The following is a 21,008-nucleotide window of genomic DNA, read 5'->3' on the forward strand; positions in this document are numbered from 1 at the left end:
AATCTGACAAGTTTAAAGGCTTAGTTATTTGAGCTCTGGAATGAATTTAGACAGCTTCTCGGGCTATTTCAAGTCAGAGGAAAGTAAATTAAGGACACTAGAATGGATGGCTTGTTGAAAAGTTAAGGAATAATGGCTCAATTCCAGACAGTGCCAAAACAGCTTAGCACTCATTAGAAGGCAATTGTAATATGTCCTTGGGTACTTTAAAGAGGGAAAAAAAGTGTTATTAAGATTTCTAACATGTCTCAGTTTTGAAGAGTTCAAGCTAATGGCAAGGTTGGCTTTTAAGACATGAAACATGGGCTTTTGAAGAGTTTTCTGTGTTCATAAACTAATTAGGAATAGAAACGAAGGGATACAATACGTAACAGGGAGCATATGAGCTTCATGCCCCACAGATCTGCATCCCAGAACCTCTGCCTATGCCTCAAAGTCTGTTGTAAGTGACAAGTGACTCAGGTAGCATGTGTAACCTCCTTGAATACACAGAAATACAGAAAGCATGTGTCTGGGAGTGTTCTGAGTATTAATGGAGATAAGTTCACAGGTATTATTTACTAACAGATATTTTTGTTAAGTGATATTTCTTAACTAAATATCCCAACCAATGTAAATATCACAGTTTAAACTGGTTGGCCAGACCAAAAAAAAAAAAAGTCAACTGAAGATGCATCTTCGTGAACCTGCATTAGTAACTATCTTTTGGAGAGGCTTGTAAGTAGTGACAAATTGACAAAAGCCTAAAATCTATGAGAATGGAAAATAGAAGTATAAATTTTGTAAGAAAAATACTTCAGTGGGTATGCTAACTGAGTCAGTCCACTCTCCTAACAATGAGTGTACAAGAAATTATTGTTTTCGGAGTCAGATTTAGGATAGAGAGGAACTCATGTCTGAAATGAGCTAGGTTTGGGCATGGAGAATAGTCTTCCTTCCTTCCTTCCTTCCTTCCTTCCTTCCTTCCTTCCTTCCTTCCTTCCTTCCTTCCTTCCTTCCTTCCTTCTTCTTCCTCCCTCCCTTCCTCCTTCCCTCCCTCCTTTCCTTCTTTCTTTTTTTTTTATTTAGCTTAGAACATACTGATTTCATAAATAAGTTAAATTGTTGTTATCTATGGTCAGATAGGAAAGGCAGATGATTTTGAATAGAACTTGGTACCAAGTTTTTTTTTCTCTACATAACAGTCTAGATTCGCTTCACTCAGTTTTGTGTGTCATTAGTTATTCTTCCTTTTCTCTGAATCATGGTGTGTGCTCTGCCCCTGGAGCTTCCTTCCATTGTTAACCATGTGCGTTATCCCTCGTGTGATTTCTCTAAAGTATTCAGGGCTGACTTAGTTGGTTAGATGGCAATAACTCTTTAGTAAAGTCACTTTAAATGGGACTGATTTTATTTTTGGCCACAATTGATAAATCCAATAAAAAATTCATTTAGCTGGTAACTAAATACTGCTAGTTAGTACTTACTATATACCTTTGACTAAATAACCAGGTAGATATATAGTACAGTTCTTTAAGGATTACTTCTTCCCTTCCACCCAAGCCCAATGATGCCCAAGCTCGATTTTGCTTTTGTATTGAAAATCAGTTGTTAGTAATTCTCAAAGGAGAGACCCAAAGTATGGAGTGAATAGTGCATCAGTAGATCATTTAATGAAACACTACAGTCTAGTCTTTCTAAGTAGATTTTTTTTAAGAGTCAGAAGTGGAAATTCTATAATTTTTTCACTCTTCCTGTTACTAATGTCAAAAAGATGTAGAAATTGAGTCAGAGGGAAGAGGGATGATTTCCTCAGGCAGATTTGGAGCCAGGATCTGTTGGATCTAGGTCTTAAATTTCAGATTCCATCCCTCTTCCTGTGGTTACTACTAACTTGGGGTTATTTTGTCTCATGACGTAAAGGTCTTGTGCCATCATAGGACAGGAAGGCGTGTGTAGAACCCTACACTTGAGAACATTATCCTCTCCAGCTGATGAAAAATTTCATTCCCAGGGATGTGAGAAGCAGGCACAGCAAACACTTCTTTGATCCTTTGGGGGATTTTAACCATGCTATCAATGAGGTTTGGCTATTGTTAGCTTATTTCATTGAAGTAGCCACTCCCCTCTCCATCCTCTACCATAGGAGTTGCATTCTTTAGTTAAGTTTCATATTCACAAACTCACCGAGCATACTTCATGTTTACCTTAACATTAAAGATTTTGAGTTGCCTCATTCATCAGTTCTGAGCACCTTTCACTGCCTTGGTAGGAGGTCCTGGGCTGACTGTGGTATTTCCTATAAATAATTTATAACTCTGTAATTTTATTCTCAGCCTGATTTTTCAGTAGCTCTTTCTTACCCCCACCCATAATAGGGCAAATTTCAGATGAATGCCCACTTTATAAAGTTCATAAGTCTTTTTATGAATGTAATTCTTAGAAAGATAAAATCCAAGCTTATTCAGATCTTGAAGAACATCATAAATATATCATGACAAATATATTTCTAAATAAACCTGATACTTGATGGATCTAAAGAAGGGATTGTCTTAGAAAAAGGCAAAGGCAAACCAAGTTTTATGACTGACATTTAATTAATTGGACATCCTTCACCCAATTAAGGAGTAGCCATGCCTACCATATTACCATAAGCTTCAGAAGTCACTAAATACTGTCTCAGCAGGTTAATTCTGAACAGGAAACCGTTAATAATCAATCTCTTTTGAAGTAGCATTCATTTACCTCACTCTGAAGAACTGAAGCTACCTCCAGATGACTTGAAATGATATACACAGGCTTTTAACATGAGAAAGTAAGGGCTGTTGTATGTGAAGATGGCAGTGAAGATGTGTTGTGTGGAAGGGGATGATTTTGTACTTTTGTTGACATTACTCTTACATAAATTGCATGTAGCACACATTAATAGGAATTTAAAGTCCCAGCAAACCCACGTGATCACTCTAATCTATTTTCCATCTGCGTTGTGTAATTTAATGATATGGATAATTTAGAATGAAGTTTATTCCTATAACAAATGAAAATTCTGTACCCTAAAAATGCCTCTAAAGTTGTAGCTGATCCCACTTAATTATCTACTAAAATAAACCTAGCAAATCTCTGTTGAATATTTGAGAAGGTGCTTAATGAAATAGCAGGAGAACTCATGGCTTTCCTGTGCTGTTTTTTTTTATTATTATTAGTAGAACTCAGGTTTTACAAATGGTCTCTAAATTCTAGTTTGGTTTCATTGGTTGGCATCCTGAAATCTTCTAGGTAAACAAACCAGGTGTCTTAGTGTGTTTTGTGTGATGATAGAACATAATGCCATGGACTGGCTTATTTATAATGGACAGAAATGTATTGACTCACAGTTGTGGAGGGTGAGAAGACCAGTATAAGATGCCCATATCTGGTGTTGGCTTTCTTGATGGAAGAAATCTCGTAGCAGGAGGAAAAAGAAAGCAAGCATTAGCATTGGAGTTTTGCCATAAAAGTATTGGTGCATTCTTGAGGGCAGAGCTGTTAGGGCCTTAACATTGTCTAAAGGTCATATATCCCAATATCACTGAAATTGAACATGAGTTTTGGAAGAGGCAGATATTCCAACTGTGTTATGAAGCAAATGAGCATTATACCGAAGCTCTAGATCAATAAATAGTAGGAAGTGTTGGAGATCCTGTTGTTTTTTTTTTTTTTTCCTTTACTGAGAATATAATTAACTTCACAGAAGTTGAAAATCACTGCCACTAATTTTGGACCCTTGCCTCAGAACAGAAATAAGGCAGACACGAAGAAAAGTTTATTGTAGAATTGTGTTGACATTTCTCTTATTACATCCAGAGTTCTATCAAGATCTGTAGAGCAGTGTCTCTGTGAAGAATATCACTTTTTTTTAATAAAGAAAAAGCAGTCATATACATAACTTTTTTATATTTTCATCTCCATAACCCCCTTTAAATAGATTATTTATGTATTAAAATATTCATTTACTTTTTATTTTGTGTGTGCATGTGAGTGTGAGTGTGAGTGTGAGTGTGTGTGTATGTATGTATGTATGTATGTATGTATGTATGTGTATGTGTGCATGCACTTGTATGGAAATCAGAGGACAACTTGTGGGAGTCAGTTCTCTCCTCCCACTATGTAGTTTTAGGGGATCAAATTCTGGTGCCAGTCTTGGTGGCAAGTTCCCTAACCCACTGAACCATCTTGCTGGCACTTAAATAGATCATTTTGAACCACATTTCTCAAAGTTTCTATCCAGGAAAGATGGGTAAGATTTTTTGGCAGCAAGGGTAAGACAGAAGCATGAAGAATCCTTAAGGCTTGGTGCCTTTTTGTGCTCACATATTTTCTAAGAGGGGCTGCAGGAAGAAGGATGTCTTCTTTGTACTCACATATGAAAAGACATCTAATGGCAGCATTAGCGGGGTAGTTGTGACACTATTATTGGAGTTATAAATTTAGCTACTCAGTATAGAAAATAGTTGCATTTGAGTGAGTCTGTAGAGCTTATTTTGGGAATCTTGAATATTTCCCAGTGTTGATGAGAATCAAGTCTGACTTTAGAAGCCCCAGGGTATACATTGTGCTGATAATTGCTCTGAGTTGAACCTGGAAAAAGTGCTGATGTATTCACTCTCAAGCAGAGGGATTCATCATTTAAGCCTTATCACGGACAGTTCTGGCCAAGCAAAAGGAAGCGAACCGTTGAAGGAGGGAATTCAGGGAAAATCTCCACTGTGGCTGAGACGTGTGGAAGGAACTTTGGATCCTTCAGGAGAAGTTTGCTGAGTGGCCGTATTCTCAACTGTTTGAATCACCAAATTGCTCCTGTAATGCTTACAGAGGCCTTCCATTCCAAGCCCATTGCTCTGTGTCCATGGCCTTTTGTAGCTGCTCCATCCACCAACTTTCAGAACCATGGCCAGTCTTGTGTGTTTCAGATCTGGCTATTCCAGTCCCTAGATAGCAGTAAAGGCAAGTGCTGTGGGGTTGTGTTTGTGTTGGCTGTTGAGGAGGATAATTGAGTTATGTAGTCTCAACTACTTTAGGGGAGTGTCTGGTACTAATTTGACATGAATGTTCTCAATTTAGCAATTTAAAACCTAATTGGTTTATTTTCTGTATCAATATGACATAAATGTTAATTTTAGGAGAGTTGGAACTTACACATAAACAAAATGAGGAAAGTAAAAACCATCAATACTTTTATATTGCAGAGGTGATAATTGTTAGCATGTAATTTATATCCTTTGGGTATTCTTTTTTTCTACACATATTATGAATTAGTAAGTCCTGTAAGGACACAATACCCTGGGATTATAACTGGGGTAAACAAACAACAACAAAAATGAATTTATTGATTCATGAAAGGAAGAGTCTGGATATAGCTGGACCTTTGGGAGAAAGTAATTGGATCTGAATAAAAGACGAGAGGAAGTTACGAAACAACAACCAGAAGGAATGATTACCCAGGCATGCAGGGCACTCAGGGCCTCCTAATTTTAACAAGGCAGATAAGCCCTAGGCCTAGTGCTTAAATATGGATGAATGGGGGTGCTTGTAGCAACCCCTCTCTCTTGAGTTCTTCCTTTTTTTTTTTCCTGGAAATTTACCTGACATGTCGTAGGCGTCAGAAGATGTAACTTAGGAGTTCAGGAGGGGCAGACCACATTCTGAGCTCTGTACTGACCTACTAAATTCCCTTTGTTTGTCATGTCCATTTAGGCTCTCTGGTCCGGCATTCGCTCTCACTTTCTGGTTACTCGGTACCTCATTACTGCATCCTCGGGAACTTTGGGACTTGACACCCTTGGCAGGGTATTGAGAGTGGCATGGCTGGCTCCACTGTCACTGTGTGAAATGTGGTATCCCCATCATGGGGTGTTTGCAGACAGCATTAATTGAGCCTCCTTTTGGAGTCCAAAGGATGAATATGTGTGAAACATCCCTTGGAGACCAAGCAGATGGATTTTTTTCATGGGCTGTGATGTACAGCTGGAGCCGGAGTCAGCGTCTTCTAAGTAAGAGACAGTGCGATAGGATTCTGAAACCCACATTTTTAGGGCTGTTGAGTGTCTCCAGATGAATAATCATGTCATGGAATATTAGGGTATTTGTCATAATTGCCAGCCTTCTGTGAGTGTGAGTTTATTAATACACAGATACCCACATATGTTTAAAATGATCTGATTTTTAATGAATGCTACCGGGCAGTTTCAGTTTATTGGGTAATTTGAAATAGAAAAGTAACTATCTAATCTCCCTATGTAGCCTGCTAGCATATAAATAGATAGTAACTTTTCTTTTAGATTGGCTGAGGTACCGTAGGTTAATGAATAGATTACCCCCAAACTTGGATTCCATAAAATATTATTCAATTTAGTTATTTTGATGATGCATCTTATTTATGGATTGCAGAGTAACTGACTTCAGATGTGACTTGGAATCAAGTGTTCCCATGATGAGTTCAGGAAGCTGCCTCTACTTGGTTCTGTATTGCCTCATGTTTGATTTGTTCTCAAGCAGCCTTCTTTTCAATGGATGTAGGATGACTGTACTTCATAGCATTTAATGCTGTCTCGTCTCTCAGCTGAAAGTGAAGCTATATTCCCTGAGAGTGTCAGCAACAGGCTGGCACTAGATAACCCCAGCTTACATGTACTAGGTAAAATCACCACTCAAGAACAACAGGGGCACCCCGAGTTTTGATATGTTCATTGCACAGACCTGGACCGAATGTCCAAACCAATGGAAGAACTTAGAAGTACAAATCCAACCTTTCCAAAGGAAATTGGAGTATTGTTTTCAGAAGAAGTTAAAGGTGCTGAGTGGACAAGACTAATAGTGACTCATATTGGTGTGTTTTAACCATTTGTAGATTTATAAAACTTTGTTGATTTAATTATTTCTTATAAATGTGACTATGAAATTTGAGGAATATATATGTATATACATATATACATGGATGTATGTATATCATGCCATGCTTTCATGTTTGCAGGTAATGAAAAGGTAGATGAAGGGGAAGGAGAGATGCATACATATTGTACATACATCTACCTATCATATCTACCACCTACATCTATATAAATGTATTTTTAGAGTTCTGTAATGGCTTAGCAATTAAACGGCTTATGGAAGGTTTAATGGTTGTCATATCTACCTTGAAATTTTGATCCCAGAATGAGGAATAAAAAATGAATATTTAGTCCCAGAACTCTGAAGGCTGAGGGGAGGACTATCAATTAAAGGCCGCTTAGGCACACAGGGAGACCCAATTTCAAAACAAACAAACAAACCAGCTAACAACAAAAATGAATTTTCAGATAGTAATTGTGTAAACCAGTTGATAATAGCACACTGATAGCTTAAATGAGGTTATTTTTTTCCTACTGTGGTCTGAGAGCTAAGATTTCATTAGATTATGGACTTTGCTCACGAGAGAGGGTGAACTGCAGAAGTCCTCATTTAACCCACAGAAGGGAATTTGTATGGAGCCCTGCCCTCCCAGAATGAATTGCTCATTATGACCATTATTCCTATTAGAAACATTTCTTTTGGTAGCCCTCAGGGTGGCCACAGTGGGATGCTTCCCAGACTGAGAATAAAGGGCATATTCACAAATTGTTTTGTATGGATAATGAACCAAATGTTCAATTAACTTACTTTAGGACTGTTTCATATGCCAGGGTAATTTCTGCCTCTTCTGAAATCTAATCCATTGCTGTCTGTACTGCTCATATGGCACTCTGACCATGTTTTTCTTTTGATTACTCTCATTTTAAAAACACGAGTGTGGTGGCTAAGAAGTGGGCATGGAATAGCACAGGGAGGGAGGATGAGGTCATATCATTGGCTCATGTGATCTTAGTGAAGGCCTTTATCAACTTAAAACTGTTTTCCTGTGTATGATACAGGTTTGTATAAAATGACTGATGTAATAATGTAATACCTGACATAGTATAACTGTTAGGTAGTCACACAACACCTGGCACAAACATATTAGTTATTGCACATTATGTTATAATGTTTTTTGAGTTATTTATTTTTGTGTGTATATGAATAATACTTTGCCTAATAGCCAGCAAGGCAAGAAGAGGCTATTGGAATTTTGGGGACTGGAATTACAGAGAGTTGCGAGCTACTCTATGGTTATTGGGAACTGAACCCAGGTCCTCTGTAGTTCTCCTAACCACTGAGCCAACTCTCCAACACCACCTGGTACATTTTTACTGGTAGAATATCTCTGTCATGCATTATCTCCTCATTGGTGAATTCCCAAGGACAGAGACATTTATTACAAAATACTTCATAATCTTTTAGTAAGTATTATAGCAAATGACATATTTTGGACAATAACAAATATGATTATGCCTTTATAGCCACATATGCTGACAGGATTTAACTTCCATGTATTGAAATGATGATGTCTGTGGTAGTTGTATCTGATTAAACATGTACAGACCTTTTTCTTATTCCCTAAATAACACGGTGCATATTTGCATGGAATTTTAATTGTATTAGATATAGAAAATATTTGAGTTATGAAGAAAAGCAATGGAGAGGAGGATGAGTGTGGGCTATATACAAGTACAATGCCACTTTATGAATGGGACTTGAGCACAGGTGGATTTTAGTATCTGGGAAGTAGAGAGCCTGAAACTAGTTTTCCTCTGTATCCTAAAGGGTGATTGATTGTGTTTATGTTACCAAAGTGGTGGTACATTATTTCCGGGTCCCATTTTCCATTTTGCTATGTCATCATTTTTCAGGAAGCACTTGATTCAATAAAACACAGGGAAGCCATACACAATTACTTCTTCTGAGGAACTGGGTCAGGTCATATATTGTTTATGCTTTCATTCTTCCATTGTCTTATGAATTTCTCCTTCTGTTTCTTCTTGCATAACTTGACTGTTCCCAAGGTAGGCTTCAACATCTGTTTGCATGAGGGATGAGCTGGGAGGATTTGCTTGGTTGAGGTGTGCACAGACCAAATGCAGCAAGGATGAAAACATGGAGGAGATGGTGTGTGCATATTGTGATGGAGACATACACATTGGTATGCTTTGTCCGGGGGCAGGGGTGCTTCCAGTAGAGGAAAACTACTTTTTTTATGGTGTGTTTTGTTTTATTTGGTGCTTATTCAACATTGAATGACTGCTGTATTTTCATGTTTGCAGGTAATGAAAAGGTAGACCAAGGGGAAGGAGAGATGAAATCTACTCTCCAAAACTCTTAGATAACTTCTTTTAGAGTAGAAGGTTCATTTTGCAAATGGTTGTATTTTTATGCACTTGGATGTAGTCAAGCTCTAGTCAGCCATATTTAGTTTATTAATTCAGTGTAGAAAGTAACAACTGTGTGCACAGTTCTGTGATGACCTCTGAGGCGGGGATATAAACACAGCCTGCCATCCAGGAGGAGGGTAGACTGGCTGAGAAATCACCTCTGCAAAGCTAGGCCACACAGGGTAGGTTGTGTGCTTGTTCAGAAGAAAGACCCTGGGCACTCGTTACTGTTGCTACTGGGCTTAGAATAAAGAAAAGTTCCCTTTTTCTGAGAATGGCTAGCGTAGGTTATTGGAAAAGTTAGAATTCTTTTTTATTTATTTCTAAAATAATACCATATTTTTACTTTAAAAATTATCTTGCAAAGTGACAGGTTTCCACATGGGATATCACAGACAAGCCATTTTGGTGGGATATCTTCATTTAAAAAAAATATTTATTTTTTTAACTTTTATAATATTTCCTTTCTAATGATAATTTTTCTTGATATTTGAGAATTATTTCATAAATATGTGCAATGAAACATGACCATATTCACTCCTCATTTGTCCCCTTCAGCTTTTCCTGATTTCTCCCGACATGGCACCCTCCCAACTTCATAGTCTTTCTTTCTTTTTATAGAATCCACTGAGTCCCATTAGCACTGTCCATGTGTGTTTGGGTAGGGGCCCTCCACTGGTGCATCTGCTAGTGAATATGAAATCTGCCAGCAGAGAAGTCTGCCAGTGGCCATACATTCAAAACAGAATGAGTCTCCCTCACTGACTGGCTGTCAACTGCCAGTAACCCCTTAGTTTGAGGTGGGTCCTGAAGAGCACCTCCCCTGCTGATGCTGGAATCTCAGCTGGCTTGGTCTTGTTCAGGACACCACAGCCAGTGTCAGTTCTTGAGAATAATGGCCTTAGCAAGTCCAGAAGTTTACATTTCACAGAACTCCTCCTTATTATGTGTCAATTACTCATTTTTGTATTTTTATAAGCTGTATTTGAATACAACCCTTGAAATAAAAAGACAAAACATTACACACCAACATTATCTAGACCCCAAATCTCTTACATATACAAAGTCTGTCTGTACTACACAACTTAGTGATCTTATTTACAGTTAGAATTGGCCTTTGAATTCCAATTCTAACCTGTCTCCTAAATCCTTTTTGCCTCTTCTGCAAGTTTTCTAAGTCATAATGATGGTGACATTGGTAGTGTTGCTGTTGGTGGTGATGGTGATGCTGGTAATGTTTATGTTGGTGGTGTTGGTTGTGGTATTGTTGTTGGTGATGGTAGTGGTGGGGTGGTAGTGATAGTGGTGATGATGATGTTCGTGATAGTAGTGGTCGTGTTAGTGTTGTTGTTGTTGGTGATGATGGTGATGGTGGTGGTGGTGGTGGTGGTGGTGTGTTGGGAAGAATGGTCATTTAGGGAGGAGTACTCAATCTCTTCTTCTCAAAATTTTGACTAGTTCTGCATCTCATCATTGACAACTGCCCACTGCAAAGAAGAAGCTTCTTTGATCCAGTTGAGAGTAACCCATGCTTATAGATATATGCATAAATATTTAGCAGACAACTTAACAACATGTCCATTTAGCCAAATAACAATACCTCCTCAACCAGGCTTTTGACCATGATTATAGTATCATGCATGAAATTTCCTCCTCTAGAGCAGGCCTCAAATCCAGTCAGCACCCAGTTGCCTCATAATAAAGTTTGAACTCTTAACTGGAAAACTAAGAGAGGAGAGGAGACATTTTCAAATGTTTCCTCTAGGAAGAAATGAAAGAACAGATCATGAAATAGTTGGGCATACTCTGGAGACAGTTCTGAGTTGTTGTGGGAGACAAGGTGGACATCCATGTATATGGGACCAGTGTGGTATGAAGACAAACTGAAGTGCACCATGATTGATGGCCCTCCCATGTTGTGTCTGATTGGTGCACACCGACTGCCCAGATGAACTCTAAGGCGAAGTTCAGGCTCATCACCAACGGATGTGCTGATATGCAAGTGATGCCTGCCGTGGGTACCAATGGTATGGGGGACATTCTTGCCATGTATTTGTATGCCTTCTGGTCACAGAGAGCTTAGGAGCACATGTCTCCCACTAACCCTGATAGACATCTTGTCATTCTGCATGTAGGCTCTGGTCAGATATAAACAGAGCGATGTAGGAACCGCTGGGAAATTCTGCAGTTGTTCAGGAGGCCAAAGTGTGTTCTGACCAGAAGACAGAATTAGTGCAAAATTGACACTGAGAAGAAGCATCAATTTCACTTCTCCAGGACTAGCCACCAAGCTGCTTGTTAGTTTTTCTTCCCTCCTCCCTGTGAACTGCTGTTTGCTCTTCACATTCTCTTTTATGACAATGTTATTTTAGTTGTTACTTAGGATCATAATTCCTTTGGATAGAATACAGGACAGTGTTCTGACATACCTTCTGCCTGGGTCCAACAGGATGAAAGGGTTTATTATTCCCCCATTCTCATTTCTGATAAAGCAGGTACACTTTGTGCTCCATTCCTGAAGTTTGTTGATTCATTGAGGCAAACCATGCTTACCTTGGGCTGCTTTCTTTGCGGCTTTATGTATTTACAACTTGCCATGGCTCTTAATGCCATATCTATATGGTAGTTTTTTGTTTGTTTGTTTGTTTGTTTTTTTACTAGTAGCATTGGCAAGTATCAGAACTAATTTTGGCTCTATAATCATCACCATTACCCCATGTTGCAAGTGAGGAATTTGAAAAACAGAGAGGTGAGTAAACATGCCTCAGGTCCCAGGGCTAAGAAGTATGAGATGCAAACACATGTAGTCTGGGTCCAGAGTCAGTATTCGTATTTCAGTTCATAAAACTGTTTCCTGTTTTTATTCCTTATCCCAACATGCTAATTTATGACACAGAATTTTGGTATTTTGCTCCCCAAAGGCTTATTATCCTGGTTGTTCACAGGTCTGTATTTAACAAATAAGTTCACCTAGGCATGGCACCTAGAGACTAATGTGGGGGTTTGCGACATTGTTCCTGACATTCTGCTGAGGCCTTCGTGAATTGCTGGCTAGAAGAAATTGGTGTTGCCTACACTGGCAATGCCAGGCCAGAGAGCCGTGTTCTGTGGACAAGTGCCATATAGGAATGTGACCCTAAGTGCAGTAGACTGTCATTTACACTAAAAACAAAACAAAAACCCCATTTATTATTCTGTGCTACAAGGGAGGACAAGCCTGCCTCACATCTCTAGGAAGGTACAAAAAGTCAATCAGTTATCTAAATCTAGACTTCCCCTTCCAAATTGCTCATTCTGCCTTTGGGATTTTGTTTGTTGTTTGTTTGGTTTTGAGGTCTTGTCAAAAACAATCTTATGTAGTTCTGGCTGTCCTGTAAATCACTCTGTAGATGAGGCTGGCTTTGAACTCATAGAGATCCACCTGCCTCTGCCTCCTGAGTACTGGCATTAAAGGCATGGGCCACCACTCTTGGCTGCCTTTGGATCGTTGATGTTAAATGATGGTAACAAGTTGTGATTGCCAGTTCTAGAAGCAGCGTGCTGATTAAGACAACTAAATGTTTAGTAGTATCAGCATCCTGGTTCTCAGGAGTACTATTCACATTCCAAGTTCTGCCCATCATTTCATTGTTTCATGCCTTCTTGATATATAATACCTCCTCCAATTTTATGATTAGAAAGGCATCATAAATATTTTACACAAAAGTCGTAAGACATTTTATATCTATCTATATCTATATCTATATCTATATCTATCTTCTTGAGACATTGAGAAAATTCAAAGCCATTTTGTTCTAATTGTAGAAGTAAAACAAAGGCATTGTACTCTTGTCTCAATATGCATTCAATTGCCTTAATTTAATTTTCTGCAAACACTTACACTCAGCAAATATTTTTTTCTCGGTTCATGTGTGAACTTATTGATTTACTTAACAAATTAATCAGTTGCTTAGCTGATGTGTATTTCCTCTACGTGCATGACGGGAACAGGGCTCTTTCTGTCCGAGTTCTGTTTAATATGTAGAGCCTGAAGCTAGACCCACTTAGAGAGCCGGCAGTGCTCAGTCAGCGTTGGCTGAATGAAAGCATGAATAGTAATAGATACTTCATGCTTTAGAAAAAAAGTAAATGGAAGAAAACAAGCACTAGGAATAAACCCTGTAGCATTTAGCATGTACTTGTGCAGTGTAAATATGCCTGTGGATAGACATGGTGCTTGTACAATAGCACAGTGTTGCACACCTGAACACAATGACCAGACAAGCTGGAATGAGTGAGCCCAGAGCACCCTCAGTGTCTATGGGAAAGGCTATTTTCCCCTAAAACATTTTCAGATCATTAAGATCTCTTGATATTGGCTCTAAAGGTACTGGAAAATTGGAGGGGGAAACTTAATATTTATTTAGTCTGTAAAATTTAAAACATCAGAAGCATCAAGAAGGTAATGGGTTGTTCCTACTTCATAACATCTTACTAGGTTAGTGAATAATGCTTGCCTTCTCACAATGGTGTATCTTATGGGACATCAGGTCTGTTCTTTTCTCTTGGTGACCATTGCCATGCTCTCGAAGTTTGGACCAGCATCTGCTTTTTAGTTTCTTCTGCTGTTCGTAGCAAGAAATAGCTTCTTCATTTTCTTTAATTTATGGTCATTGTCTTATTACTTTCCTCATGTATGTTGATGATCTTGCCTTTGCTAAGTTCCTGTGTATATCCAGAATTCCTCACATGGTGAGTGAAAGCATTGTCAACATTCCACTGGCCTGGATGTCTTCTATATGTTCTTTACCTTTGGTTCAGAGTCTTCTTCTGATAGCACCATATTTGTTTGTGTGCTCCACTTTCATCTTGATTGGCCAGTTCCCTTTTTGGGATTATCTGTGCCAAGTGAATTTATCAGGAAGAGACATGAAGGTGTCATAACCACACACTTTGATGTCTGTGTAGGCGTTGAACCATGAGTGTTCAGTGGCCAGTCCCTGATAGACGAAAGAAATACATTGGTCAGCCGATGATCAAAACTCCCATTTGTTAGTTATGCAGTGATCCACGGGTTGAAGAGCTAGCAGCAAAGTGTATACTTAATAAGTAAGAACATGTAGACATACTATGTTAACTGAAATGTGAACTGTGCTGTTGAGGGCATAGTGTTACTTAACGAGACTGTGGAAGCTGTAATTAATACATGCATGTTGGTATGAGCAAAGTAGAACTGCCTAAACCCTAGGCTTTTTCTTGTAACATACATTTAAAAAAATTATTAAAGTAGGATCAGTTTATGCCCGTGATTGCTCTTTCATTTAATTTTATGTGGTTTACATGCCATGAGCTGGCAATCCTTACTTCATGTTTCATTCAGTGGTATTTAGTGGCAACCCCATACAAGAATACTTTACTTTCATTTCTTTGTGTGTGTGTGGGCGTATGCATTTCTGAACACAGGTGCACATGTATGTGAGGGTACACTCTTTATGTGGATGTGTGTGGAGATGAGAGGCCAACATCAAGTTGCCTTCCTCAACTGCTTCTCTATCTTCTCTTTTTTTCTTTCAAGACAGGGGTTCTCTGCATAGCCTTGGCTGTCCTAAAACTCTCTCTGTAGACCAGGCTGGCCTCGAACTCAGAGATCTGCCTGCCTTTGCCTCACGAGTGCTTGGATTAAAGGCGCGTGCCATCATTGTCTGGCTCTGCTTCTCCATCCTATATTTTTCAGACTTGGTGTCTCACCAAACCTTTCTGTTGGGTAGAGAGGCTAGTCAGCAACCCCCGTCTCCAATATTTGCCCATCTTCACATACCAGCACTGGAGGTACTGATGTTTTTTTTTTTTTTTGTTTTGTTTTGTTTTGTTTTTGTTTTTGTTTTTCAAGACAGGGTTTCTTTGTGTAGCTTTGCGCCTTTCCTGGAACTCACTTGGTAGCCCAGGCTGGCCTTGAACTCACAGAGATCCGCCTGGCTCTGCCTCCCGAGTGCTGGGATTAAAGGCGTGTGCCACCACCGCCCGGCTGGATGTACTGATGTGTACTACCATGCCCAGCTTTTTTTGTAGGTGTTGGAGATCCAAACTCGGTTCCTCATGCTTATGTAGCAAGAACTTGATGTAACTCAAATTTCTGAAGGTCTTTTAATTAAAAAAACCCACAGCCAGATATTGTGGTAAATACTAAAATATCAGAGAGACAAAGGAACAAGCCACTGCCACGTCTCACCTTGTCAGTTCCACAGATCCTCTGTTTGAATGTCTCTGAGTTCTCACCCGAAAGGGGTCCTCTCAGCTGAAAGGCTTCAGCCCTAAGAGCCTAGACAAAAGGCCTCTAGTTCCTGTCTCCTCATGCCTTACATACCTTTATCCGCCCAGCCATTAAAGGCATGTGTGTTTCCTAAGTACTGGGATTAAAGGTGTGTGCCGCCACTGCCTGGCTCTGTTTCTCTCCTAGACTGAATCAATCTCATGTAGTCCAGGATGGCTTTGAACTCACAGAGATCCAGATGGATCTCTGCCTCCTGAGTGCTAAGATTAAAGGTGTGTGCCACCATTTCCTGGCTTTTATGTTTAATCTTGTGGCTTGTTCTGTTCTCTGATCTTCAGGCAAATTTATTAGGGTATACAATATATCACCACAACTTGAGCCCCTGAACTGTCTCTCCAGCCTCACTCCCCCCCCCAATGCAGAGGAATTGAAATGGAGATTGTGAGCATGCTAAGTAAGAACTCTATAATGGAGTCACATTTCCAGCCCCTTTGACAACATAGTTTATGCCTATATTGTATTTTGTTGTATATTTGTATCATGCTTTATTTAACCCATCCTCTTTTCTTGATATTTAGGATTTAAATTTTTCTCAATTGTAAACAATGCAATCAATTTTATATTAAAACATTTGAAATAACTTATGTTTTTAAATGAGTAATTTTAGTAGAACTTCTGGTTCATAAAAATATACTTTCAAAACATTTTCATATACTTCTAAATTTTCCTTTAGAAAGTATTTTGGCATGGTTCTACCAGCATGAGATTCTGGTGATGTGATTGTATGACTCCTAAATACTGGCCAATGTCATTCTTTTTCCATCATTTCCTTTTTAATAGATAAAGCATGTATTTTACTTAATAATTAGCTTTTGTTACTGGATTGACTATTTGTGAATTTGTTTGTACTAATTATATTTTGGTTGGAGCTATTGTAGTCTGTCCCTCATTTCTATACATTTCAGGTGGTAGGGTCTTACATGTTTTCCTATGCAGTTTGACATGTACATTTTTGCATATGTGAGCACATATACATGCATATATATATTTAGTGCTTTCCAAGCATATATATATATATATATACATATATATATATGCTTGGAAATATGTGTATTTTATATATATATATAAATATATGTGTATTTTATATATATATATTATACACAGGTATATATCTATATCTATATACACACACACACATGTGTATATATATATACATGCATGCTCACCTGTGTATAATATATATCAGGTTTGCTTTCACATGGATTTGCCCTTCTTGGTTTTACTCAGGCCTGTGGAAGTCTACATGAGCCTTAGTTTTGTAATGTGACCTCCAAGTGCTCCTCTTTCTTTCTCTTTAAAGAGAATAACCCACAATCTGGGTGAAATTCTAGTTAATTTTTCATTACATGATTTCAGGAGACAGGGTCAAAAGGAGCTAGTAGGCCATTCAATTATGTGCTTAAGTGTGTTGGAAAATGTTCTTTTTTTTTTTTCCTCCCTCAGGTGTACAATATTTTACTGGGGCTTGTTTTTCAAGTGCACTGAAGTGTGACTAAACATTTTTAGATACTGCCATTTTGTAAAGAAGAGATCCCATCTTGTTAAATATTCCTTCATCAGCTTTATAGTTACCCAGTCACAGGCAGCGAGGGACCTGGGAGGGCAGAGGGAGGGCAGGTGGTTGGCCTGAGGGATCTCAGGATTGGGGTGCTCGGTTGTCCCTCCCACTGCTACTGGAAGAAGTGATTGGTTCAAGCTGATTTCCGTCTCATAATTTTGGATAGGTCATAAGTGAGGAGGAGGGGAAGTCATGAGGTTGGACCTCAGCTCATCTGAGGGCTCAAGGTTCTTTCTCATAAACCACACAAGACTAGACAGCTGAAACAGGTGGAGAACTGAGATACAGATTGGCTCACAGGAGTAGAGAGAGAGGCTTTGGTTTCTCTCTGGCTTTAAGCTGAAGATAAAGGATGTCCACTGACGTTGTGGAAGGGAAACCCAATAATCTCGGGGAGAGAGGAAGAGCTCGAAGCTCCACTTTCCTCAGGGTCTTCCAGCCGATGTTTAACCACAGTATTTTCACTTCTGCAGTCTCCCCCGCCGCAGAACGCATCCGGTTCATCTTGGGAGAGGAAGATGACAGTCCAGCGCCTCCTCAGCTCTTCACCGAACTCGATGAGCTGCTGGCCGTGGATGGGCAGGAGATGGAATGGAAGGAGACGGCAAGGTGAGCCATGGCTGACAGAATGCAGGGCTGGCCTGGGGAAGCAAGAGCAAGGCAAATGGATGAGCCTTAATGCTGAGGGGGTGATGCTGGGTTGAGAAGTGGATAATTCTATTCCTTCTGTCCTGGTACATTAATGAGGATGCAGAGTACCTCTTGCTCACTGCTGGAGCAAATTTTATTAACCAGGGCTGTAGGACTTTGACTTTTGTTGATAAAGAAGTCAATCTCAATTTATAGGCTATTTAATGGTAAAATATAAGGGTGGTAATAAACTCTAGCACCCAAAGGCTGTGGCCAACAAACATGTCTATACATCTCTACATGCAAACATACCTTGTGTGATCTTCTGTGACATTGCCTCTTCCAAGATAGAAGGGGTACTGGCGAGACAATTGTGGTTCTAAGGTATAATTTCAAGTAAAGGCCCTGTTATCTTCTAAATTTTCACCCGAAAGCAAGTGGAAGGTTCATCTGAATTTGGAAGTTAGATATTTCAGTTTAATTCTATACTCTGTCCCATTAGTTACATGACCCTGTTTCTTAGTAGGGTGAATAAGAACACATATTATGTAGACATATAAAATATACACTATATAGATATAATCTGTGGCATGTATAATCATATCACAAACATTTGTGTGGAGATGATTTGTAAATTGTTCAATACTTTGCAAGTTTCTGGGATTTTAGGAGTCACGTCAGAGATTTTCTTTCATAGAGATTTAGTTACATATTCTAGACTAAATCAATCTGCACCTGGAGTCTATTATAAAGCGTCCTCCCAAAGGAGGCTGCTGGAGCAAAGGCTCTTTCCCAATAGCCATTCGTTCCTTTCTTTCTTCATGGAACGAGGCTCACACTCCACAGGTTGGCTTGGCTGTTCCTTAGTCAGCTCAGCACAGTTGGTAGTCTTCCTGAGCCTCAGTTTTCTAGTCTGCCAAGCGAGGCTTTTACAGGATTCCCTCTCCTCTAGTATCACACATATTTTCTTGCTCTAAAATTTCGTTCCTAATGTGTGTGTTCATTTAGTCAGCAGTGCCTCTAACGACTCCTTTGATTCTTCTTTTCCTGTTGAAACATTTGTTAATAGTTATCATTGACAAGAACATAGGGCTGGCTTTGTTTTTTGTTTCTTGTCAAACGTTGGCTACCCATTAATTTACATGACCCCTGGTCTCAGCAAGGTTAAGAAATGACATTTCACTGTATAGAAAACTCAGTGTTGAATGAAATGGTTACAATATTTCCATTTTTGATTTATTTTGGTCCCGGGAGGATGTCAGGTGTCATTCTGTAGCCCAGGCTGGCCTTGAACTCATAGTGATTCTCCTGCTTCAGTCTATTCAGTACTGAGATTACAGGACTGATTTATGATACTTGGTCATATGGGATTCTAAAGACCAACATGGCCTTACTTTCTTTACTATCTTTAAAGTATGTTTTAGGCAAGTTATGTTCCATTTTGGTAATGCAATCTTAAAGGAATGACACTTCTGTAGAGGAAGGGTGTCCAGGAGAAAACTTTGGATAATTTCTCCTATTTAGGGATTATTATGATTATTTCTAATTGCATTTTGATATTGCTTTCCTTATTACATGAATTCATTCAAAGTCAGAGATCGCCCCATACTTCTTACTATATATAGTATTCCCACAGCCTTGAAATACCTGGTTTGCTCATAAATATGTGTTGAATATTTGACTAGTGGAGAACCAATTGCTCTAAAAATGATAGTCATTTTTTTTTAGTTAACATACAAATTAATAGTGTTCATTATGACATTTCCATACTTGTATATAGTTGTATTTTAATAGAAAATAAGTATTTTGAACATAATAGTTATCATCTCTTTCTGCTGTTGTCAGACAGACTCAAGGTACCCAGCACATCAATGCTAAAGCTCAGGAGAGGTCCTGTGCTTCACATTTCAAGCTATTTCGTCAATATGCTGATGGCATCTGAATTTATATCTCTAGGCTTCCTTTCTTATTTAATTGGCATTGAGTAATTGGAGGGATATTAGCAGTCATATCATTAATACATCGAGACCTGCTCCTCCTACAGGTTTCTCCATATCAGTACATAACTTCATTCTCTTGGATACTTCAGCCAGAACACCAGAGTCTTCCTCGTCTCCTACCTTACTTATCCTTGTTTTCTGATCAATTGGCAAATTTGATTTCACCCTCTGAAATACTCAGGTATTTCAGCATCTCACCACATTTCCAGTTCAATACTGCTTCAGGCCTATTTCTGGCTCTGCAAAACCCTTCAATTAGTTGGTCTTCTTATACCTGCCTTTATTTTGTTCATAAACTATCTACCCTGAGTTGCTCGAATAGCCTTCCATCTCTTTTCCTCTAGTTCAGCCTACCAGAGCCCCAGTGGCCAATTGTACTACTCTTTGAGGGACTCTGTACCTACCACCTCTTTGTACTCATGTACCCCTCAGTTATTTACATGATTCACTTGCTTACCTCCTTCAGGTTGGTACTCATATATTACCTGACTTTTGAGCTGAAACATTCACCTATAACACCTATCCCTATTATATTTTTGACCTTTGTACTTATTACTATTTAGTGTATTATCTATCTTGTTTATTATGTCTTCCTGATATAGCTAAATCTCTGAGAGGGTAGGGATTTCACTTACCTTGCTCAGCACCCTGTTCCTTATGCCTAGAACTGTCTGTTGCACAGCCATACTCAAGGATCAGGGTGTGATAGATGAATGTATAGAGAAATGAAATCTTGATTCTCAGTGTGCTGTCCCATCGGAATTCTGTGGAGAGGTTTGGCAGTGATTATGCTTCTGGGAATATTCAGATTGCCAGTAATCTGTACTTCTTGTGACATACACTGCGTCAGAATGCTTTTGTAGTGATGTTTGACTTCCATTTGTGATGTGCATTTTCCAGCCACAAGAAAAATTTCCAACCCCCTATTAAACGGCCTCAGACCTCCCAGATGAATAAAATTTAAGTGCCTAGAAGAGAGTAATTTCATATGTGATGATGTAGCATGGATTATTTTTTTTCTGGCTAACAAATATGTTTGACACTTTTTTTCTTTCCCCTGAAAATTCCAGTTGATAGAGATTTTGTTTGGGCTTTGTGTGGTAGGGTGCTGGGAACCCAGTGTCTCACACACACTAAACACTGCTGAGTTTCATGCACCCCACCAAGCACTGATGGCTGGCAGACAGCTTTATTTCTAAGAGAGCTAACTCTCTAGACTTTTCAAACTC

At 39.0% G+C, this 21,008-nt stretch overlaps 1 protein-coding gene across 5 annotated transcripts in view; it reads left to right on the forward strand.

Moving 5' to 3' along the window:
* The window catches only part of Slc4a4 (solute carrier family 4 member 4), a 336,420-nt gene that overhangs the window by 114,421 nt on the left and 200,991 nt on the right, over nucleotides 1–21,008 (forward strand). For all 5 annotated transcript variants that reach the window (XM_076546591.1, XM_076546588.1, XM_042257613.2 and 2 more), the window contains one exon: nucleotides 17,623–17,758. In XM_076546591.1, coding sequence (XP_076402706.1) covers nucleotides 17,623–17,758 — 136 coding nt within the window. The remainder of the gene's footprint in view (nucleotides 1–17,622; nucleotides 17,759–21,008) is intronic.

This window comes from Peromyscus maniculatus, chromosome 10, assembly GCF_049852395.1.
Source record: "Peromyscus maniculatus bairdii isolate BWxNUB_F1_BW_parent chromosome 10, HU_Pman_BW_mat_3.1, whole genome shotgun sequence".
Taxonomy (NCBI): Eukaryota; Metazoa; Chordata; class Mammalia; order Rodentia; family Cricetidae; genus Peromyscus; species Peromyscus maniculatus.